The following is a 25,548-nucleotide window of genomic DNA, read 5'->3' as shown; positions in this document are numbered from 1 at the left end:
AGGAAAAAAAAACTGCCCAAAAATAAGTGCGCCAAGCTTGTGGGATCATATTCAAGACTTGAGGCTGTAATTGCTTTCAAAAGTGCATCAACAAAGTAGAACAAAGGGTGTGAATACTTATGTACATGTGATTTCATAGCTTTTTATTTTTAAGAAATTTGCAAAATAAAAAAAAAAATTTAAAATCAAGTCGCGATGGGGTGTTGTAAGTAGAATTTTGAGGGGGGAAAAAAATAATTTACTCTATTTTGTAATAAGGCTGTAACATAAAATGTTGAAAAAGTGAATAACTGAATACTTTCTGGATGCACTGTACATGGTGTGTACCACACTGAACACGGACCACAGAAAGCCAAGGAGGGAGCCGTCTCAGGTGGTTAGAAAGACAATTACCGACAACCATGTTAAAGGCTACAAGACATTCTCCAAGCAGCTTGATGTTCTTGTGACCACAGTTGCACATATTCAGATGTTTTTGGTCCACAGGATTGTAGCCAACTTTCCTAGATGTGACCACAAGAGGAATATTGACAAATTGAAGTACTGTAATGGACAATACAAATGGTTACCAAAGCCCGAAGCCCAAAACAGCTTCCCAAGAAATTAGAGGTGAACTGAAAGGTCAAGGTACATCAGTGTCAGATCACCCCATGTAAATGGTAAATGGACTGCATTTATATAGCGCTTTACAATGCCTCACATTCACCCCAATGTCAGGGTGCTGCCACACAAGGCCCTCACTACACACCGGGAGCAACTAGGGGATTAAGGACCTTGCCCAAGGGCCCGTAGTGATTTCCTGGTCAGGCTGGGATTTGAACCAATGCTTTAACCACTATCACCTCTCCTTACTGAATGTGTCACAAAATTATGCACCTGCCCAATTTTGTTTAAATAATTATTGCACAACCAATAGACAACCAATGATTTATAAAGGAAAATCATGAAAATTATCAGGGGTGCCCAAACTTTTGCATACAACTGTGTGTTCAGGGGCTGCTTTGCTGCATCTGGTACAGGGCGTCTTGAATTTGCACAGGGTACAATGAAATCTCAAGACTATCAAGGCATTCTGGAGTGAAATGTGCTGCCCAATGTCACAAAGCTTGGTCTCAGTGGTAGGTCATTGGTCCTCCAACATGATAATTACCCAAAACGCATAAAACCACCACCTAGGAAGGCTGAAGAATAACACATTGGATTATTCTAAAGTGGCTGTCTATGAGCACTGATCTATTCTAAATCCTACTGAACATCTGTGGAAGGAGCTGAAAACTTGCACATTGGAGAAGGCACCCTTCAAACAGACAGCTGGAGCAGTTTGCTCATGAGGAGTGAATCAAAATACCCATCGACGGGTGCAGAAGTCTCATTGAGTGGTACAGAAATTGCTTGATTGCAGTGATTGTCTCAAAAGATTGTGCAACAAAACATTAAAGGGGTACCATCGTTTTTGTCCAGGTCTTTTTTTCTTTTTTTTTTAATGATTCTGTTGAGTCGCCATTCAAAACCAATGTCTCATTTGCATTAGTTAATTTTCAGTAAATTTTATAATTTACTTTTGCCAGTTTCAAGTTATTTCTGTGACCATTGTGGGTTTTTCCTTTCTCTAATAAAAGGGTGTACCCAACAAATTTGTCTGTGTGTAAATGAAACGTATTTTCAATTAAAAGTTAATAAAGCTGTAATTATGTTAAAGTACTTGTTCTCATAATGCAAATCATAACTTCAGTGGTTCCTTTCACTCACCCTTCTAATGGTAAGTTTCCAATGATGCAGCAACAGCCTTCAGTTACATTTCTTTAATTTCAAACGCAACAAGTGACATGATACTTGCACATAAAAATTACAGCACACTCATGGAAGAATGGAATATAAACTGTATCAAAAAGGTATGAAATGAATTGTTTAGCAATCTCTAATCTGATGCAAAATCTTAGTTTTACAATCTTGAATCATACACACACACACACATCAGGGTACTGTCATGTAAGATGCTCAACTGCACACCGGGAGTACTTTTGGAATTAAGGACCATCTCTCACCTTTATGCCAGTACTGTAGACATCACAGCAAGTCAGCAACAGACCAAGTTTAATTAGGCAATGTGGATTACTTAAATAAATCAGTTTCCCAAATTCCCTGTTGAAATAGTTTTACATTAAGCATTAAAATGAGTTACTACTGTAAATAAAAGTATACTCCGCTACCTTCATTTAAAAAAAAAAAACAAAAGGTCATCCAGCAAATAAAATTTATATACAAGTGCAAACTTATCTTGTCCCTCTAAATAGCACATTCATATTTTTTGTTTTTGTGCATCGCTGGTTTTTTGTGTGTCAAACTAGGGTCATCTTAATGCTGATGTAGGATCATCATGTTGTCAACTTTAAAAAGTACATTTGTAAGATTTTTGGCAACGTCATTATTGTGGATGTTTGATGCACAGCTGGAAAATGCTGTTTGCAGAGTGCAGGAATGAAGACACATTCCCTTAAGTAGCAAAGAGGCAAAATAAAAAGCGTCAAACTTCCAGCTACAGTTAGATGAAACTGCGTCAAACACGCGTTTGGTTCAGTAATCAGTTTTGCTCGCCTTAGAGGCGGAGCTGTTCGGTGTCGTTCTTCACAGCAGGGATCTCATTGAATGGAAGGTGTGCGCCTTCTCTCGTTTGTCCCAGAGATGATGCGATGATGTCTACTGCTAGAAAGGCAGTGGCTTCCACGGCCTGGCGGTTGGACGCCAGCCCTGGGTTCACCTCCACCAGGTCCATGACAGACAGCAAACCTGCACACCAGCACATTTGCTCAGTCGCAAACCTATTAATAAAAACTAGAGAAAGCTCTCAATTTTTGGAAATGTTTTGCAAATGAAAGCTATTAACGTTGCTGTTACTGTGTTGTTAACAGTACCAGTGTTCTGGATTTCCTCAGTGATGTAGATTCCCTCCCTGAAGGTCAAACCTCCATTCACTGGGGTTCCTGTAGCTGGAGCCAAAGATGGGTCAAATGCATCGATGTCAAAGCTCAAGTGGATTGGCCGCCGCTTTCTGTTGAAGGAGAGCAAATGATTCAAAATAATAAATCAATTCAGACATTTGATTTTATTGGAAGAACAAAATGTGGGCGAGATGCATTAAAACAGTGCCAGGTTGAAATTTGTTAAATATACCTTGACAGAAGATGGTCAAGAGTAAGTTCCATGACTTTTCCGATGCCGAGTCTGTCGATGTCCCTCATGCTGTAGTACCGGATACCAAGGTTCTTAAGGATGTAACTGTGCCAAAATCCAACCCAAATAAATATACATCTTCAAAAACTTGCAGTTTTAGTTTGTTAAAAGTTGTAAAATGATGTTCTTTACTCACTACTCTCCGGGATCAACATCCCGCAATCCGATGTACACCAGGTCAGTGGAGGAGAGAAATGGCTTCATCCAGGAGAAGCCTGGAATACTCGGGATCTATAACGATCAGAATGAGAGAATTGTAATAACAAAAACAGATTCACGAAAATGCCACCACCCCCAGAATGGCATGCTACTTTCAGACCTGTGTTAAAAAAAAAAAAAAATTTAAGTAATGTCTCACTTCACACTACCATCTATTGACTTGGTCGCAGCAACATCACTGCCAGTTTGCCTCCACGTCAGATCAGACGCCAGTGTGACAATCCGCGGTTGTCGACATGTTTTACCATAAAGATACATATTTGGGAGTGGTATTTGCTCTTGAATTCCAGATTTAAGTCATTTGTTTGAATTTAGCCAGACTTCTGTCTTTGGGGCCTTAGTGTGGCCTCAACTATTCAGAAGACTTGGATAATATTTCCCAGGAGCAATAAAAAAAAAAAAGAAGTTAGCAGCAGCAGGATTGGCGTCTTGTCCATACCATCTTGAAGCTGGATGATGGAAAAATGATCCCACACAATAGCCAGAGGTTCAGTATCCTGATATTTATTCCTACCTCATAGACACATCAGGTATTTTTGCTGGTCTGCCCCAGGAGGGGCCATGCTGCTGATTATTTCAGCCCCAAAGTAACACATGATACTGATCAACATGATGCATAATCCTCTTGGTGCGTCATCATTATGCTTTATGAAATACTGGCCTATGTCGAAGACGGCCATGCTGCACAAATTTCCCATTCTATGATTTGTTTTCAACATCATGATGGATTTTAATTTTCTTTCTTGCTTTATTGGTCCAACCCATTGCCTTGCATTGTCAAGCTTTAAAAAACAGTGGTTAAAATGTTTTAAAAAGTTATATAATTAAAACTAGCCGCAACTTAAACAATCCACCCAGCTCAATTATTGTCATGCCAGCTGACGTTGCTAAGACCTCACAGACTGAGTTCCCGGATGTGTGAACGAGTCAATAGAAAGTACAGAACACAACATCATCCTCAGGGTGGACAGGGGTTATCATCACACTTGTTTGCTCAAGAACGTACCTTTTTGGGAGTCGTCTTCCGCAACTAAAATGTGATAAGGTAAATTAGGAGTTCTCATGTTATCAATAAATGTTGCTCCGGTATCTCAGTAAAACATAAATTCCACCAGAGGACAGTATTAAAGTTAAAATATGACATCGATATCATCGATGTCAAAATACTAAAAAAAAACAAAAACCACAGGCCGTGTTACTACCTGGAGGAGCCCTGCACAAGACGACGATAAGAAGGAGAATTTTCCTCCAGGCAGGTCACAATCAACAGTTGGCATGGATCAACTGCTTGCTGAAATTACTAAAGTGAATACTGTGCTGCAGAGAGTCGCTGCAGATGCGTCAACGATGAAAGAATCGGTTACAGAGCTTAAAACGGCGGTGGAAGCTATGCAAAGAAGGGTGGATGAGGCTGAGGGGTGCATAGCCCCACCTGGAGGACACTTCTGCTATCTTCTTTAACTTCACCAGATTCGAATGAAGTTTCCTCAACGTTTGACATCATGACAGAAGTCTCGTGACTGACTGAGGAAACCGAGGTAAACAAACTGAGGACACGTACAAATGTTGGTAGTTTTTTTAATATCTAAGACAAAACACACATGGGACATGAGTGTTATTTAATTATTAATATGGTATTTAATAAATCATGAGGGGGAATTGTATTAAATTTGTAACCTGAAATATAAATGGATGAGGAAATCCAGTTAAAAGAACAAGAGCAATCCGAGATTTCTGGCATCCGCCAAGGGTTGACAGGGACTCAAAATAAAATATGTGATTCACATTGTGACCCAGACTTTACCTGGATCCGGATTCCACAACACAATGCAATAATTGCATACTGATCCAGAATGGTCCAACTGGTCAAGATATGATCCATCCAGAAGTTTGGACTTAATCATGAAAGTGATAAACCACGAGTTTTCAATGGCCTAATATTTATCTGTGGTGAAACCTTCGTCAAAATCTGTGCAGTAGTTTTGACGTAATCCTGCTAACAGACAACCAAATAAATAAACACCGATGATATTATTACGTCCTTGGCAGACGTAATAATATATTTGGAAAATAATCAGGCAGATATTTTTATTCAGGAAACCCATATGAAGAATGAGGAAGTAATGAAGTAAAGGATGGATAGGTCAGGTTTTCCACAGCTCTTTCAGTAACGTAACGTAACGTAACGAGGTAATGTTATTGGTGGATAAAAATGTAAACTTCATTCCACTAAAAGAGAGTTTAAGGATGAAGAAGGAAGAATTATTTGTATTCAGGCATCACTAAAAGGTCAGCAGATGGTTGTGTAACATTTATGCACCTAATAAGCCGGAACCATTTTTTTTTTTCCCCCACCAGGTGAATAAGGTATGATAGGTCCTATTCTGGATACAAGTAATTTTAAGGGCCCTCAAATGAGTACAGACAGGGCAGAAATTCACATGCTGAATCAAGATATGGGTCTAACAGACATATGGAGGCTGACAAACCCCAATGATAGAGAATATATATTCTTCTCACATTCTCATAAATCTACAGATTTCTTTTTAATTGTAACATCCTAATAAACTGTTATCAATTTTCAATTTATTTCATTTATATAGCACAAAATCACAACAGAGTTGCCTCAAGGCGCTTCACACAAGTATGGTCTAACCTTACTAACCCCCAGAGCAGCAGTGGTAAGGGAAAAACTCCCTATGAGGAAGAAACCTCAAGCAGTCCAGACTCAAAGGGGTGACCCTCTGCTTGGGCCATGCTACAGACATAAATTACAGAACAATTCACAAAATGAATATACAGGAAATGCAGCTGTACAGGAATGCAGTATCAGAAAAGTATTCTGATTTACAATATCAAGTACTTTCTAAACTTAAATTCCAGTCACATGATATTTACAAAAAAAGAAAGAACAAAAAAGCAGAATATACATTGTATTGACTGGAAACTAGTTTTAATTAAGGGGTGAAAAGACAGGCAAATTATTGGCAAGACAATGGAAGGAAAAAACTGTTTCAAATATGATTCCATTATTCAAACGGGGACAGGCTATCTCTTCAGTGAAGGATATAAACAAAACCTTCCAGGCGTATTATAAAATATATATATCTCAAGATTAGAAATCAAATTGCAGCCAAGTATGATAGAAGGACTGGTGACTGGTATCCCCAATAATTGAGATGGAGGTAAGGAAAGTGGTCTCATTAATGAAGAATGATAAAATCAACTGGTAATGAGGGTTTCCTACGTGAACATTATGAATAATACATAACAATATTGTGGAACGTGTATCAGGAAATACTCATGCTAGAGGAGATGCCCCTCACCCCACACATACTTTTAATGAGGCCTTGATAACATTACTCCACAAAGCAGATAGGGACACAACTGATCCCTCAAATTTTAGACAGATAATCCTGCTCAATTTGGATTATACAATATTGACAGAAGTCTTAGCGTTAAGATTACTACAGGTACTACCTGCTAGTATTCATCCTAACAGGTGGGTTTTACGAAGAATAGTTCACCATCTCATCATGCAAGGACATTGCTGCATTTCATGTGGTTTAAGTCAAATAAAGAAGGTTGCTATAGTTGCCATTTCTCTAGTCTAGATGCTGAAAAGGCCTTTGATAGGGTGGAATGGAAATTTCTTGTTTTTATCTTGAGACAGTTTGATTTTGGGCCAGGCATTATTAAATTGGTGAGGACATTATAAAGAACCAAAGGCTGCAGTGATAAATGGCATAATTTCACCATTTTTTTGGTATTACCAGAGGAATGCATCAGGGGTGTTTACTTGGTCCTTTCTGGATGCCAGATGCCCTTCCTGACAACTCCAAATTCTATCTGGAGAAACGCACAGTCCCTGGTCTTCCAAAGAGGTCTTACCCTACTTGTCGAGCTGCATGTAGTGTTGGAGAGCAGATTACATGACGTTGCATGACATTTACGTGTGAAAGATTTTTTTGAACATTCCAAAATTCTCTGTTTGCAACTGTGCGCGCCGACGCCCTTCTCACGTTCAGTCTCCACCCATTAAAGACAAGTTTACTCTCTTGCATGACACAGGGCGTGCAAGTGCATGCATCAAAGTCGCGCAAGTGTCAGTGGGCCTTTAGTGGAGTATTTAAAGCGAAGCAGTGTATCAATGTATTTTTAAAACATGCACTGTGCTCAACTCCACTGCAGTGCTCGTGCTCGCATAACCGAGGCATCATGCTGACTGAGCACGGCACTGCTGTGGAGTACATCACAAAGCATATTGCAAAACATGAACCAGGTTTGCTTGATCCTATACTGACCAATAAAAAATAAATAAAAACACACCTCTATAGGGTCTATCCTAATTGCAGCAGATCAGAATGGGACAGCCTTAGTTTCATTATATGCCCAGTTTTGATCGATGTGCGAACAAGATGCACAGCAGATTCATCAATGTGTCTTTTGAGGAAATCAATACGGTGAGGGGGCACTCCGCACTCTCAGTAATGTCACTTAACAGTTCTGTATCCACAGTCCCCCAGTGACATGAAACTCAAGACAAACTCTATGTAGAGTGTACATTTCTTCTTACCTTCCCTTGCAGCTCTTTGAGCATGAATGACACAGGCTGGCCATGAAGGTTTCCTGAGGGTGAAGTTGTGGGTGTGTTGATGTCAGCATGAGCATCAACCCAGATGAGACACAGGTCAGGACACAGCTGGGCATGGCCACCCACTGATCCGATGGCCAGGCTGTGAGGCAGGAGGTCACACATAAATATCAGCTTGTAATCACAGTTTACTGCCATCAGAATAAGACACACGGGGCCTGATTTATGAAGATCCCAGATAAGGAGAGCTAAACTGCACAGGCAGTCCAAACTTTTGCAAGTGATTTACTGAGTAAATGCACAGAGGTATAAAGTGACACAGCAGTATGTAAATGAGGATTTGCACGTAAGTGCAATATTAAACTAAAGCAGCCACTTAAGTTAAATTACTGGATGCAGGTGCAAGGAACCTCTTTATCCAGATTTATGTAACGCCTAAATAGATCCTTGTCCTTTGATTGGCGGTTTGCATGTCACATGATATTGATCATTCATCCCATTGTGTTCCATTTACCGTGCAATTCCAATATACCCAAACCTTACGTGTAGGTGCAAATAAAGCTGCACGCTCACACTAGCAGCGACAGCACTTAGCTTAAAAACAAACAACAGCCCAAGACAGTGCCCAGACTCGCTGGGTACCGGACGGGAAGGCTGGATGCGGCAAGAGGGCTCAAGAGTGAGGCGGGGTGCTGAGAAAGCAGTATTTGCCGGAGCCAGAGCCGTGCAGGCTGGGTTGGCCCCGCTGCAGCTCGGGGCTTGTGGGGAGCCACTGGGACACAGCAGGCTCTGTCAAATGACATCTGTGTGAGACAAGGCATCTCCATGTCACTACTGAGCTTTGGCAGACATCGTAGGACCGGGAAGGGTGCAAATCCCTTTTCTCTTGTTTATGACTGAATAAAATATCAAATGACAAGGATGTATTTTAGGCGTTATATAAAACAAATAATGAATGTTTTGTCATTCGCTACAACATTCCATCTTTTACCGAATATTCTTTGTTTCAAATATTTTATTATGAAGCATAAGACAGCAATAATACAAAAAGAGTATGGAATGGATATCTTGCTTCTTTTAACAATATTATGCCAAAGAACAAAGAACAACACAACAGACCTGCAACAGAAAAAAAAATATCAAAACCAACAGCAACAATAACAGAAAAAAAAAAAAACAGGCTAACCCTAACCCATGGAAGACTAATCGGTATCCAAATAGCAGTATATTTTATTTATCTAATACCGCCGATATTATATTTACTATCATTACTTCTTCAGTGTTGTAATCTGAACTAAAACCGATGACACTCATGCTGTTTCTCACTGTACACAAGAACTTCCTCAAATCTAGATGTGACCTTCTTTTAACCCTCTGGGGTCCGAGGGCATTTTTTGGACAGTTCACTCGCCTGGCATAAATGTTTTATTATTGCTGTTAACAGCTCTCCCTGCATCCCACAATCAAGTTTTATGTCTCTTTTTTCAGGACAACCTGTGCTTTCGGAATATTTATGTTTTTGTTGTGTTTTATAAGTGGAATAAAGGTTTACAATCAAAAATAGGCAAGGAAAAATAGATTGAAAAATAATTTTCCACACACATTTATTCAAAACACACAGCAAACTATAATAAACAACTGTTTGACACTGTTATAAAGGTAATTTGAGGTCTTGTGTGAAAGACTGCACAACAAAAGGTTCAAACAATAAACACAAATGCACATTTTTGAACAATATATACAAAATGGTCTGTGTGTTTTGTTGTCCATTGATATGGTAAACAGTGCTTTACGCAGAGAAAGCAACAGAGTTATCCAGTAACATTCACATGCAAACTAGTGGAGCAATCCTGATAGTTACACACTCTTTGTTTGAGCACGTGCGATTGTCATCAGAGGCTCTCTGTCTGCTCCTGCTTTCACTGATCGCTGTGCGTAATGGTGCAGGGCGCACTGAGTATGTACTAATAGTATGTACTCATTGGAGCACCCAGGGGGCTATTCAAATGGGCCAACTAGTAACATATCACTCCTGAAAATGAGCTTTGGCTTTTCATGTGAGGTAAATCTGCCCTACGATTGGATTTTGGAAAACCATGTGACGGTGAACCAATTCCGATTGGACACTCACATTGCGCACATCATCATCACACAGCTTCTATGAGGAGTACAAAGATGGCCGATGGCTGGCTCGAAAGTCTGCAGAGTTAACTTTTCAGCAAAATAAGAGTAAGTTTCTATCTCATATCATTAAAAAGTTATTTATAATTTAGTAAAGCTTGGTTTTAGCCGTTGTATAGGACGGCGTCGGCCCCAGAGGGTTAAATAATTTCTTGCTGTGACCCCTTCTATTGTTTTCTGATAATGGGAGATCAGGAGTACATTCACTTGCAGTATGCACCTTGCACTTCATTACACACAAACTGCGACACAGAACTGTGTTCTATATATATATATAAAAAAAAGAAAACAACCTCAGACAGACATTCAACTCCTGCTCCATCCATAGCACTCCAGCAAACCGGTGAACAATCACGCACTGCAACCACCCACAAGCCTGCCAAAACACCATGGACAAAACAAGAACCAAATGTCCCAAACAGGAAACCACTCACATACCAGTTTGCTGTAAAAGCACAAGTCCATTCCTACCCTTACCAAAAAGTAGTATATGCAAGTATGTTTCAAGTATACTTCTAGTTTACTTTTTATACACTTATAAGTACTATTTTTTGGTAAGGGTACTCCTGCCAGATTCTTCAAATTCACAGGAAACATTCTTGGGACACAGACGTTGGAAATGTTCAGAGATGGCTAACCTGGACCTATTTTATGAGGTTAAAAAGTTGCATTCTGTTCACTTTTTTTGTTGTTTTTTAGGGGCAGGGGTGACAGCCAATCAAGAGTAGAGCAGCACTGTGACATCAAGGGCTGGTTTAGCTAGCTGCAAACTGTTTTGTTTTGTGTGTAAATATAACCTCTGTCATATATTATGTAAAAACTACTAAAACTAAAAACGCTGTTTCTGGAAACACCTCTGAAGTGATTTACAAGACATTTCGCGGACGTTAGCATAGTGATGTCACATGGTGGTCTAGCTAGCTGAAAACACAGTTACGCTTTTGTGTAAATATAACCTATATACTATATATACTATATAATAGTGTAAAGGTGAAGGTACTGTAGGTCACGCCAGGTTCTCCAGGCATTGAAGAGATAAATGGTAAAATGGACCGCATTTATATAGTGCTTTTCCATCTGCCGCTCAAAGTGCTTTACAATTATGTCTCACATTCACCCTGATGTCAGGGTGCTGCCATACAAGGCGCTCGCTACACACCGGGAGCAATAGGGGATTAAAGGCCTTGCCCAAGGGCCATTAGTGATTTTCCAGTCAGGCGGGGATTTGAACCCATGATCTTCTGGACTCAAGCCCAACACCTTAACCACTAGACCATCTCCTCCCCCAATTCTAATCAACATAAAATTTATTCACAGTACAGAAAATATTAAACAAATAAGAAATAAAAATACACATACACATGTAATTTTAGTCTAATACATTTAGTCTGGCTGGACCTTCTGCTTCTACATCTCCAAGTGATACTTGTTGCCTTCACATTTAATTTTGCTTATTGAAGTGTATAAACTTCAACAAGCGCAAACATGCATGATTATAGGGTTTTATTTTTAAAAAGGTCTGCTGGCTGAAAATTAGCACTAACTACATTTATTGGAAGCTAATAGTTTTCAAAGTTATCTGAAAAGCTAATCTGCTAACAAAAGCATAGCTTCACTAATTAGCCTTTAGCTGAACTGTACCTAACGCTGTGCAATATATAAATATATATCTCCTTTCAGATTTAAACAACATTTTTGGGCATGAAATGTTAAATTTTAATTGTTGTTCACACAAATTTTTTTTTGCCATCTGGCTTCTTAATCTTTTCAGAAAAATTGAGTTGAACTTGAAAGTACTTTTCACCCGAGGCCAAAATATGGTCATCGGGTATTGCGAAGACTTTGTGTGCATCTTTCTGTCTGTGCGCAGAATAACTACAGTCTTATTACTGCCAGGTTCTTCAAATTCACAGGGAACATTCTTGGGACACAGACCTTGGACAAGTTCAAAGACGGCTAACCTTGACCCATTTTAAGTGGTCAAAAGGTCACATTCTTTCTATATCTCTTTCATTCATTACATCCATTCTCTCTGTTGTCGTAATGTTACATTTACAGGGCGTAATCTCAGGATAATGAACTTGCAGGACATTGAAGGTAGTTGACCTTGGCCTACTTTTAGGCTCAAAAGGTCACATTTTATGTTTGGGTTTCTCCACCGGGGCAGTCTATTGGCACTACTGCATGAGTTGGCCAAGTGAAACTATATATTGTGTTTCCCATATTTATGCTCACATGGCTGAGAGTACTTTAGCATTGCATTCTATATTTGAGCTTTGTGCAAATATCCCATTTACACCAGCCTGTAGTAAATCTAATATAACTTAACTGGCATTCAGTTTTTTTGAACTGAATAACTGATTTGATTTCTTGATTCTTTAACTATGTAACTGCCTCTGAATGAGGGTCAAGGTCCAAATATATGAACAGCATTAGATGTGCTGCATAATTTTGGGTCAAATTGAGCTTTTTTTGTTGTTGTTGTTAATTAAACAACTGGTGCATTTGGAGTGTGGATAATTACCTGTGATCACCTCCCAGTGTGACCAGGGTCTGGTCAGCACTAACTGCTTTACTCACAGTGGCTGACAGCAGTTCATTAGCTGCGCCCACTGTGCGAGGGAATTTCACATCCATGAAAGGATTATCTTCTTCAAGGTTTTGGAAGTCAAGGTCACCCAGGTCATGGACCGCATAGCCTGAGAAAAACACAAATAACAGCAGTATTGTCAATTCAGGCACAATATGTTTTTCACAGTTTGACTGGGAGGAGGGGACCTAAACAACTTTTAAATATTTTGAACCCAAGTACATGACTGCTTACTGATTTCTACTCTAGGTGCAACTATTTAAAGCACATATCTCTGGTAAATGTCAAATGAGCTGACTAATCACAATACAGTAGTGTTCAGAATAATAGTAGTGGTATGTGACTAAAAAGATTAATCCAGGTTTTGAGTATATTTCTTATTGTTACACGGGAAACAAGGTACCAGTAGATTCAGTAGATTCTCACAAATCCAACAAGACCAAGCATTCATGATATGCACACTCTTAAGGCTATGAAATTGCGCTATTAGTAAAAAAAAAAAGTAGAAAAGGGGGTGTTCAGTTCAGTTGAAGCATTAGTGGATGTAAAATATTCTGTCTGTTAAGAGCTTCACCTCTTGTTCCACATGTGTATTTCCCACCGGTGTCACGTACGTCCACTAATGCTTCAGCTGAACGGTGCTGTTTCTTTTTTTTCTCCCTTGTTTCAGAAGCCATAACTGGCAACTGTCCTCTAGTGCAGTGATTTTCAACCTTTTTTGAGCCGCGGCACCCTTTTTATATTTACAAAATCCTGCAGCACACCACCAACCAAAATAATATTATAATTCTATTACCTCTGGTTTTGCGCAAACCCAATTATCGCAATAGAAAATCAATACAGAAAACACCGCATTTCGAAAATCCTCAAGCATTTTGTGCTCTGATCTCAAGTGTTTTTTTTTGACGTGTTGACACTTATTCACAATAATCTGCCACTCTAATATTCACAAAGCGCAGAGGCTGCCTTCAGCGAACCCAGTTGTGAGCGAGAAGGCCCAAGTCTGACCACGGTGACATCAACGGAGGTCAGGCTGCCTTCCCCGCACACCTCCACAGCCAACGCGGTTTCTCCTTCCCCAGAGGAGCCATGCTCCGTGAGCAGCTGAGATTCACGCTGTAGTCAGAAACCCGTAACCATGGAGACGCACAACGCTATGTGCGCAAGTATGTCTATTATACTATAGTACAGCGCTTGGCTGCCATCTACTGGAATAAAAGAGCATTACATCATCTGCCACACTATTACAGCACATACACCCGATAATGGTGATATTTGATCATTGCCCACGGCACCCCTGTTGAGAATCACTGCTCTAGTGTTAGCGGAGGTTAGCCTGTAAGCTCGCCGTCGTGCTGATAATCATTCGAGTACATTTGTTTAATAAAGCTGCTGTAAATGAAGAAATCATCAAAAATTGATCAAAATATCGACGTAAATTGCGAAGGTGTTTTGCTTCTTTCATCATCCATCCACCTCAAGTTCCAAGCGCTGTTTCCTAAGCGAGGCGGAAAGAACTGTACGGCGGAAAGAATTGTACGTGACACCGGTCGGCATCACTGCGATTGCTCTCACTGCCTCCGATGCGCTTACTGAGTCTGTGGGCTCGGTAAGCGCCGCAGCGGGCCACTCACACTGCCCCCCCCCCTGTCTGCTGTGCTGAGCTGCATGCAGCAACAGGTCCAGAGACTACGCCCGCTGTTTTGATGCGCAGCGCCCGCTGCATGGTCTCAGTAATGCAGCCGCAGAGCTCCGTGGCCATGACTTGGATTCTTTGCGGGTCCCGCATCCGTACCCCCAGAGGCAGTGAGCGAAGGGAGAGCATGCGCATTGTGTTCTGCGTGCATTTATCATTTATAGGTATATGATAAAATCCTTATCAAGTTGTTTTACCAATGAATATGGCTTTATACACCCTGAAGAAAACCATGGAACTTCTGGACTCAAGCCCAACACCTTAACCACTAGACCATCACTTCCCCAATTCTATTCAACATAAAATTTATTCACAGTACAGAAAATATTAAACAAATAAGAAATAAAAATACACATACACATGTAATTTTAGTCCAATGCATTCAGTCTGGCTGGACCTCCTGCTTCTACATCTCCAAGTGATACTTGTTGCCTTCACATTTAATTTTGCTTATGGAAGTGTATAAACGCCAACAAGTGCAAACATGCATGATTATAGGGTTTTATTTTTAAAAAGGTCTGCTGGCTGAAAATCAGCACTAACTACATTTATTGGAGGCTAATTGGTCTGCTAATAGTTTTCAAAGTTATCTGAAAAGCTAATCTGCTAACAAAAGCATAGCTTCACTAATTAGCCTTTAGCTGAACTGTACCTACCGCTGTGTAATATTATATACACAGCGGTAGGTACAGGGTGTATGGTTTTCTTCAGGGTGTATAAAGCCATATTCATTGGTGAACAACTTGATAACTGATAATATTGTTCAAATTCTGCCAGACGTCTGTGTAAATTCTTTCCAATACTCTGCATTAATGAATATGGAATTTACCAAACAATATTAAAAGGTTTATAATGTATTCTGTGGTCTCACTCACGTTTTATTTTCCTACAGCATCTGATCTGACATCATGTGATGCAAATAATATGCAAATTAGATAATGACATCATTTAGCAACTTTTAGGACACCCAGTAGCTACTTTTCTTACTGAGGAGTTGGTAACACTGGGGGTGGGGGGGAGCCCCATCACACCCTACTCTGGAGCAGCCGCTGCTGTTTGTTACAGATTAGTTTCCGTTTGTGAGGACGGTGTCCAGATTATTTACTTGGTTGTAACAGTAGTATGTAAACACTTACAGGAAGCACATTCTAGCCAAGCAGTCAGCATAATGCTCCCGTAAGGGGATTAGAGAGACCGGAGTGATAATGCTGAGTCACTCTCACGGGGTACTCTATATCTGTCCTGTTTTCGAACCGGGCTGTAGGGTGAGGAGGGGGTATTAAAAAACAAAACAAAAAAAAAAAAAACCTTAAATACAAACCCTTCATTCTGTGACATCATCTGTGATTTTTTTTTTTTTTTTTTTTTTAAACTGAATGACAATAAAAACAAGTCCAAGTCTAAAAACATCACTTCTAGACAAGCGCCAATATGACCTTGATGCCTGTTTAGGAGTTATTCTGTTGATCTACAACCAGTGTGCTTCACTGGTGTTCCCAGATAGGACAGGAATAGCCCCAGTCAAGAGAACCTGAGCACCAGTCTGCTGCAGTTACTGACACGTAGCCCTTCATTTCCTGTCAAATTCACATTTACAGCCTGCAACTGAGAAGATTTCAGTTCAAATACCATTACATAATCAGTTTCATATATTTTTTATTATGTAATCTGTGATCAATTAAAGGAAACATTCCATTTTAATCTGTTGTTTATTATGCTGTTTTAATTGTATATTAGATTATGGGTAACGTTTAATATGCTGATGAATTTTCCATAGGCATGCAAGCAGTGTACTGTTGTTGTATTTATTGATATTTTTTTTGACAGAAATGTTTGCAGAGCACTTGAAGTCCGGGACAAATTTCCCCTTGGGGACAACAAAGTGTGTTGTATCGTAAAGAAAGTGTCTCACACTGGATTTTACAACTCTCTTGAGGCGACTGTCTTTAGGGTATGGGGCAGAGGGGTGTGTCTGTGTGTGTGTGTGTGTGTGTGTGTGTGTGTGAACCACGTGTGAGAGGATAATGCAGCTGGTGTTTGATTTAGTCAAAGATATATGGCAGATGTGTCAACTGTTCAAGCGGAAGTCACAGTTCAAGTGAAAGCTTTGTACTGTTGCTCACAAACTGAAATAAGGCCATCAGTAACCCAACGGGCAAAATAACGATCAGTGTGGAAGTCTGACATTGACTCAGTGCAGGAAAATACAGTAGATTTGAAAACTGGATCAATGTAGAAATCCTAAAATTGTATTGCATAATTTATGTTGAGTAAGTAACATCTGCTGCTTTGTGTAAAATAAAGAAATAAATACACTTTCTATGAGTTTCCAGCAAATTTAAATACAAAAAGAAAGATCAAAATACACACGAGGAACTTAACCACATTTCAACATTGTATCATTTTCATATTCTGACATTGTATCATTTTCATATTCTGATATTGTTATAACACTGGGAGATTGATGTTGGAGCAACACATATGTTGACTGACATCAAAACATAACAAAAAACAAAACAAAAAAACCCCCCAAATGTCACATTCTCAGACCTCAATCAGATGGCATCTGCAAATAAATAAACAAATAAGAGCAATCTAAGATTTCTGACATCCACCAATCTGGATCACCTCCAAAATTTAATAGAGTCTTCCATGCCCTAATATCTATTTGTGGCGCAAATTTGGTTAGAATCTGAAGTAGTTTTGACGTAATCCATCAAAGCCTATATAAAGTGAAATCTTGAGCCAGAATCTGGATCTGGTGTTGCTGACTGAATGGTCCCCCAAAAACCGGTCCGCCCTGCCTTCACTACGCATGCGTCATTTCGGAGCTCAGCAGCATCATCATTTTTGAGCGTCACCAGCTATTCGCTGATCATCACCTCGCTTCTGCTTCAAACTGCACTCCAGTCATCTGTCTCAGCGATAGATATCTGAAGCTTTTGTACAACAATCAATCATTTCCAATAAATTCAGCATTATTTCATCATCAAAGATGGACTGAACAGAACGCACAGCAGCTGCTGCTGCGTCGATGTCATTTCAGTGTGTCAATAACTACTTGCCAATTATCGCCTCGTTTCTGCTTAAAACTGACTTTAGAATGATTTAAGAGGTTTTACTTTGTCATCTGATGGTTAATAATCACATTAATCCATTTGATCGCTTTGTGTGTAGAGAGTCCGTCTCAGATGAGCTGCTGGTCCCAAATGATGCATGCGCAGTGAAGGCAGGGCAGACCAGTTTTTTTTGGGGGGGGGGGGGGGGGGGGGACCATTTGGTCTGTCTCACTGGATCACCTCCAAAATTCAGTGCAGTCTTCTATGGGCTAATATCTACCTGTGGTGCAAATTTTTGTCAAAATCCATGCAGTGGGTTTGAAGTAATCCTGCTAATTAAATCAATGCCGATGATATTATTACGTCATTGGTGGGCATAATAAGAATTTAAATGTGGGCAGCACAGTGGCTTAGTGGTGAATTAGGTGAACAGGAAACTTCATCGTAGCTTACAAAATAGTTGGTTCTTTTGTGTTAATTCATACTTTTGCCCACATTTATTTTATATGTATTTGTTAATTCCATTACTGGAGGTTTAACCACGCTATTATACTTTATACACCAATTACCGTTTTTTTTTATCATGTTAGCTTGCTGGGTACGGTTGGCTTATTCATGGCTAATTGAGCTCTTCTACTATAACTAGCTTATTTTCGCCATTTACAATTCTATTTTACATGGTGTAGATTTTGAATGATTCATCAGTTTATGTGTTCCTTTAAGATATCAACATATAGTACCTAAGTTCTTAGGTTTCCATTTGATAGCGTAATGATTATACTTTTTATTTTCCTATAGTATGCTAACAGAGTTACCTTAGATAGATACCAGTACACTCACACACTCATAGCTTCTGCTTCTATAGCTTAGCCTACTAACTATATTTGATTTTACTACTAGTCTACATACTAAATTACCTATAGTACAATCTTCTGTGATGTCTTATCCTTCTTATGTCTTATTATTTATTATATTGTATATACCTTTTTCTTGAGCTGCTTGGGTGGGTAGGGAGCGTTCCCATGGGATAAAAAAAAAAAAAAAGCTTTCTAACCTACCATCCCTGGTTCTCAAGACCAGGCACCTAAGTGGCTCTGCTCTACTCCTTTCTACTCTCCTATTTTACTCTTCCTTTTTAGATATACCTTTGTATACTGGCATAGTTCCACCTTAGAATTGGAATATAATATATAAGATATACCTTACTGAATTTTCATGCAGGTGTGAATGCATTTGTTTGTCTGGCCCAGTGACAGACTGGCATCCTGTCCAGGGTGTACCCTGCCTAACACCCTATGACTACTGGAACAGGCTCCAGCCCTCCAAGACCCAATTTTGTTGAAGTGTGTGTGAATTTAAATGTAAAGTTGTAAACAAATAATCAAGCATGGGATGAAAATATGACTCATAAGCTCACATATTTAAACGTATTGTTTATTAGTAGCTTTGCCTGAGGGATACACTCTTGTGATCGACTTTGTCTCTGTGGTACTACACAAACAAGATTTTGATTAGGATTACGCAACAACAAGGTTACAGTTCAAGGTCAAATTTTGAAGCACATGCTCATATAAACAGGAAAACAGCTTATTTTAAAAAGGAACAGAGTTGATATCGGTTGTTGTTTGTGAACTTGACACCTTGAGCCCATGCAGCATTTTCTGTGAGTGTGATACTTTGAAATGTGAGGGCGGCGTCACTGCTGTCTGAGCACTTTCGACCGAGCTGGGATTAAAGAAATTACTTCAAGTACCTCAACTATAGACTGGTTTGGTAGAAAATTGCAGCTCAGTTATTTATTCTTCCCTAAACAGACACCGCAAGTTCACTCACAGGGCACAGACAGTCTGGGACATCGTTTTATTGAAGCACGACTGTCTGATAATATTTGAAAGCTCTCACTCTGTTGTTCCCCCTCAGTCACGCTGGTTCCTTTTTTCTTTTGCGTGCTCCTCTCTTCACTCACTTGTTACACCCTTTGCCTCGGGATAAACTCTCCTTTCAGGGGTCTACATTTCAAAAACATGTTCTTCTGTTACACCGCCCTCCGAAAGTACTCATATAACGCATTTTAAAAATTTGTTTATGCCATTTCAAATACAAAAAACTCCAAAAACAAAATCACCACAATTTCATGTTTTTATTTTTTTCCCACTCCAAATTTTATTCTCCCAGTTTTTAAAACTGAAAGCAATGAAATGTGGAGACCATGAAGTCACCCATAAATAATATTTAATAATATTGTGAAATGTATTTGTTGTAACTGTTGCTCATGTCATTTCATTGATGTTATTCCAATAATACCCAATGTTTTATTCGTAAATGCAGAATACAGCTTTTCTTTCAGACATAACATTCCAGGGGGCAAACGTGATTTTGCAAGTGATAAATGTAACACCATGATTAGATCGCATGACTCTGTACTTTTCAGACGGAAAAGAATAAAAGCCACATATGTTCAGCCAGTTCAACTACTAATGCTGTTATCTCGAGCCCTTCTGTGTCAATCAAAAATCAGATGTGGGCAGCATGGTGGCTTAGTGGTTAGCACTGTTGCATCAAAGCAAGAAGGTCATGGGTTCGACTCCCACCTGTGGCCTTTCTAAGTGGTTGAAGATGAGTGAAGTGAGTGATATCAGACGTGATGTTTTAAACATTGTGCATGTGTTAAACTGTCTACACAAACTGTTAGTGTAAATTGTGTAACACATGTACATATGTCAGATGACACCAAGTTGGACAACCAACACTACTTGAGCCAGTACAGCGATGGTTATTGTTATATATCCTTTTTAATTGTATAAATATGGGAGCAAAAGAACCTGTTGTCTGTTGCTGCTCACAGTTTTCCACCGTCTTTGTAAAACTCAACGACCCAATAAGGACTGACAGGTCCCAGAGTACACCTCAAAGTGATTGACAGGTAAGAATGTGCATGCAGGAACTGGTTCCTGCTGCAGACACAAACAAACTCAGACAGACAGGCAGAGCCAGCTCCTGAAGTCGCTGCTGGACGCCTGGTTCATACAACTTTGTACAAGACAGAATGTGTCCAATTTCTGGCTACAATAATGACAATTCCTTCTTGTAAGTTCTTTTCCTGCAAAATGTGTATCACTTTGTAGCCTCAGTTTATAGAGTTGAGGCCATAGATTTGCATACAGGTTAAAAACTCAGTTTTCCCCAGTTGAATATATTCCATTTTATCAAATAATGCATTTGAAATCACATACACCCATTTTTGCCCGATGGCCATATAGCGAAGGCTTTGAGTCCATCCATCTGTCTGTCCTCAGCATAAGTCCAGTCCTATTACTGGTCTTCAAATTCACAGGGAACATGCTTGAGACACAGACCTTTGGTAATTTTTTTTTCTATTACTCTATGTCAATAATGTTTCACTGGCCAGCTCAGTGAATAGATACACAAGCCAGGACCCAAACCGATCTCATCAGCTTTTCATCATGAAATTCTTCCTGATTCAGTGTGATGTCATAACATTACTTTTGTAATATCATAAAAAGGACAAATTAAGCATACTGTCATTCAATGTAATTAAAATAATATGATGCCATGTGATGTCATTTTGTGACATCCTATACATATGTTCATTCAGAATTTATTTCACACCGTCATCATTCTCAATACCATTTTCAGTACCCGTTATTGTGAAAAATTCGATTGCATGCAGATACATCGAACAAAAATATAAACGCAACACTTTTGTTTTTGCTCCCATTTTTTCATGAGCTGAAGTCAAAGATCTAAAACATTTTCTATAAACACAAAAGACCTATTTCTCTAATATCCACAGCACTTTACATACAGACGCGACAAAGTATTTCGAACAGACAGCTTTGTGACTGTTTGCTTTCCGTCATGTTACGCTCTGCACGTCTTGGCTCTGCTCCTGCTTCTCTTCCACAAGAGACCAAACATCTAGGCCTGTTATTCTATAAGTGACAGGGCTACTCAATCGTGAGAGAGCTACAAACCTCTTTTTAAACATGCAAATTTACTTCTGCATCTGCAAGACTTGGAAAAATTCCACCACCCTCTGGCTTCATCTGCGTGCCAAACCATGGCACGCAGATGAAGTGAGCATTAACTGCAAAGTTAAACTTGATGCACTAAAAAAAACAACAACTAAAAAACAAAACAAACAATAACCACCCACACTGATTCACTTTAAACACACAATAATTCTCTTGTAGATCATCAACAGCGCGCATCTGACTCATTGTTTGACAGCGTGGATTTGCAGAGCCGATAACGGCGATTAAAAATAGCCCTTTCAAATTCATGTGTGTGTTCTGCAGCTCACAGGGGCAGCTCACAGGGGCACCCCCCCCTTAAAGGTCCACTTTTGAAGACACTTTTTGCACATAATAATAACAACACTAATAGTAAGTCAGCCTCTTTGGTTGCTCCCTTGTTTGCACTCAGGGTCGCCACAGCAAATCCAAGGTGGAGCTGTATGTTGATTTGGCACAAGTTTTACGCTGGATGCCCTGACTGACGCAATTCCATAATACATAGAGAAATGTGGCAGGGTTAGTTTTGAACTGAGAACCTTCCACATTGAAACCAAATGCATTAACCACTTGGCCACCACTCCTAATAATAATCCTGTGACAGACTGGCGTCCAGGGTGTACCCGCCTCATGCTCTATGACTGCTGGGATAGGCTCCAGCCCCCCAAGACACTTAATCTGACTAAGCAGTTGAATATGAGTGTGTGTGCGTTTGTGTGATAATAATAATAATAATTATATAAAAAAAAACTACTTTGACAAAAAAAGAAGAAAAAAAAATGGAGAAAAATGCTTCAAACTTTGTAACTACAGGGCACAGAATAAAAATTAAAACTAGTCACACAATGGTTAAGGCTCTTAAAAAAAAAAAAAAGAGGTACTGTGAGGCTTTTGGTGAGCTCCTCAACAAGAATGAAGGAGACGGGGGGTGGGGGGGCTCCAACTTTTTTCTGACAGCCTTAAAAAGGTCTTCTTATATTTAATTTTCTCCTGGACCCATGTACTTTTGCAGGTCAATGGACTGACATCCAGATAAAGTGTCATAATGCACTCAAAATAATAATTTAAAATGTTCATAGTATAATTATGGAGGGAGTATATTTCCCAGCTGGTTTGGGAACACCTTGGGAAGTCTTATAGGACTTAGCCATGGATAGGGAAACGCAGGATGAGCTGCTTAGTCTGCTGCCACTGTGACCCAGATTAGTGGCAGAAAATAAATGAATGAAATGGCATCATTTAATACATTAATGAGTTACACACATTAGCTGAAAACTAATTTATGGATCCAATGCTCAACAGATGATGTCGTCATAGGTTGGCCGCGAACAGGCGTAACCCTCATTTAACCAACACAGAGCTGTTTGTGCAAATTCAGAACCAGTGTTGCGAAACTGACAGCTCAGGGTGAATCTTTACAGGTTCACTCAACCACAAGTTCAGTCTTTATTCCAGGCTAGGTTAACCACACTCTGTGGAATATGCCCCCCCCCCACACACACACACATGGGGTCACTTTATGAAATTCAGATTTGTAAATATTTCAGACTTCTTTTATGTATAGGTTTAATATTAAACCTTTATTGTTTTTATAATAAATAAATAGCTTTTCCTTAAGATGGATACTTATTCAGAATTAAAGGTGGATTATTTTCCATCTGAATTTGAGCTGGATTTGGTTGAAGCCTGAATGTAAATTAATGTAGCTTGAATCTGGCTTAGTTTGGGGTTCATCGTGTCATACTTCTGGATTTGTGAGTTCAGCATTGTGCAAAAGCCATATGCAAACTCCTGCTAAATTCTGAAGTTATACTTTACCCAAATTTTGTATAGTGTCTTGTTTTGTCTTCGGTAGTAGTTTTTAATCCAGAGACCAGGAAATGCACAAGTTGGATGGAATGTACTAAAATCAGAATATATTCGAGGACATCGCTGCTGCCATAGCAACGCATGGGTACGAGAAGACGGCAAGCCAGTGCTGTGGCAAGATAAAGAACCTCGAGGCCAAGTACAAAAAGGTGAAGGATCACAATAAAAGAGGAAGAATTTGGCTCGAGTCAGATTGAGGTTGGATGTGTAAAATGAGCCGTATTTGAAAAACACGTCTGAATGCTCCTCCTCGTCGCCACGTCTCCTTGCCTCAAGTGGAGGAGTTTAAGTATCTTGGGGTCTTGTTCACGAGCGAGGGACGGATGGAGCACGAGATCGACAGACGGATCGGTGCAGCGTCTGCAGTGATGCGGTCGCTGTATCGGACCGTCGTGATGAAGAGAGAGCTGAGCAGGGGGGCGAAGATTTGGCTCATGACCGAAAGAACGAGATCGCGAGTACAAGCTGCCAAGATGAGTTTCCTCCACAGGGTGGCTGGGCGCTCCCTTAGAGATAGGGTGAGGAGCTCGGTCACTCAGGAGGAGCTCGGAGTTGAGCTGCTGCTCCTCCACGTCGAAAGGAGCCAGCTGAGGTGGCTTGGGCATCTTTTTCAGATGCCCCCTGGATGCCTCGCTGGAGAGGTGTTCCGGGCACGTCCCATTGGGAGGAGGCCCCGGGGAAGACCCAGATCACGCTGGAGGGACTACGTCTCTCAGCTGGCTTGGGAATGCCTCGGAGTTCCCCCAGAGGAGCTGGGGGAGGTGTGTGGATCAGGAGGTCTGGGCGGCTTTGCCTGAGCTGCTGCCCCTGTGACCTGACTCCGGATAAAGCGGAACAAAATGGATGGATGGATGGACGTCTGAATGCTATCAGACAAGAAAGTAATCCGGACTGAAAAGGACTCGAGCTGGATTGCCAACCCCAGTCTGAAGGGATCCAAGTAACCACTTGTTCAAAACAGTCATTCCAGTGACTTATGATCCTCCAAAAATACCCAGTACCAAACTACCCAATCCTTGCATTCACAGGTTTACTGGGGGACAGGGTGGAACAAAAAGTTAGTTTCACTTTCATTATGACCACAAGTTCCCCACACAGGAGTGTTCTTTTTGTTTTGTTTTTCTTGATTTTGTACTTTACTGAACAATACAACATCTGTCAGTTTAAAACTGACTCCCAACATCTGATGTCAAGTTTTACTTTCAGATGAGGGATGCTGCTGTCAAAATAAACCGCAGTTTAAACAATAAATAAAAGAAGAACACGGTGTTCTTGCATCCCGCGTGCACCCGAACACGTGGTCAATCAGAACAGTTCTGTGATTCTGTGGGACAACACTGTCACCCTCCGGGGGGGGGGAAACTTTATTAGGACACCGCGTCGATTTAAAGTTCTACTTTAGTGCTGTTCGTACGTTTGTTATCGATTATTCATCAGGTACTTGTAGCATAAAGACAAATACGGTGTTTTATTTATTGTGAAGGAAAACAAAAAATAGAAGCTTTCTGGTGATGTAACCGTTATAAAGCCCTCTGCACAGGTGAACCTGCCCAGCAGCCGTTAAGTAACGGTTGGGAGCTGATTTACCTAAACTGGAGAGTCTCTTTATGAGTCCCGCGTCTCTGATGACTTTCGGGCCGCGTTCCACTCCTCTTCGACCCTACAAAACAAACAAACTCAGCATCACCCGCTGCGACACAACCCAACATCCGTATCCCCACATCCGTTAGAAAATATTAACAAATCAAATGTATTTTTATATATATTGCGTATGGTGTATACGCAATATATATAAAAAAATACATATATAAAACAAAACAAAAAATTTGGAATTGGAGATCCCAAACCGTACCTGTCCTCTTGAAAAAGGCGCACCCAGGACAGCCACGGACTGCACCGATCTCCTCCACGGGCTGGTCCGGGTCAGACGACTTCCGAGACGCAACAGCAGTCCTCTGGAATTCATTTTAAAAAATAATAATTAAAAATATACAGAGAAAGAAGCGGTAAACAGTCTACGATCCGCAGACACAAAACTCTGAGGTTAGCGGCGGAGCTGATGATTTTATGTGTGT

The 25,548-nt window shown here is 40.2% G+C and overlaps 1 protein-coding gene across 1 annotated transcript; it reads right to left on the bottom strand.

The window, feature by feature from the left end:
• Window positions 1–1,787: 1,787 nt before the first annotated feature.
• Window positions 1,788–25,548, bottom strand: arg2 (arginase 2). Its single transcript, XM_034195570.1, has 8 exons — window positions 25,326–25,548; window positions 25,061–25,133; window positions 12,750–12,924; window positions 8,027–8,186; window positions 3,368–3,462; window positions 3,172–3,276; window positions 2,913–3,049; window positions 1,788–2,787 (listed from the first exon to the last, which is right to left on the bottom strand). Exons 1-8 carry the CDS (start codon window positions 25,437–25,439, stop codon window positions 2,597–2,599), a joined length of 1,050 nt encoding a protein of 349 aa, XP_034051461.1. The 5' UTR covers window positions 25,440–25,548; the 3' UTR covers window positions 1,788–2,596.

This window comes from Thalassophryne amazonica, chromosome 19 (assembly GCF_902500255.1).
Source record: "Thalassophryne amazonica chromosome 19, fThaAma1.1, whole genome shotgun sequence".
Taxonomy (NCBI): domain Eukaryota; kingdom Metazoa; phylum Chordata; class Actinopteri; order Batrachoidiformes; family Batrachoididae; genus Thalassophryne; species Thalassophryne amazonica.
The sequence above is the reverse complement of the archived record's forward strand: the minus strand, read 5'-3'. Positions and strand labels throughout refer to the sequence as shown.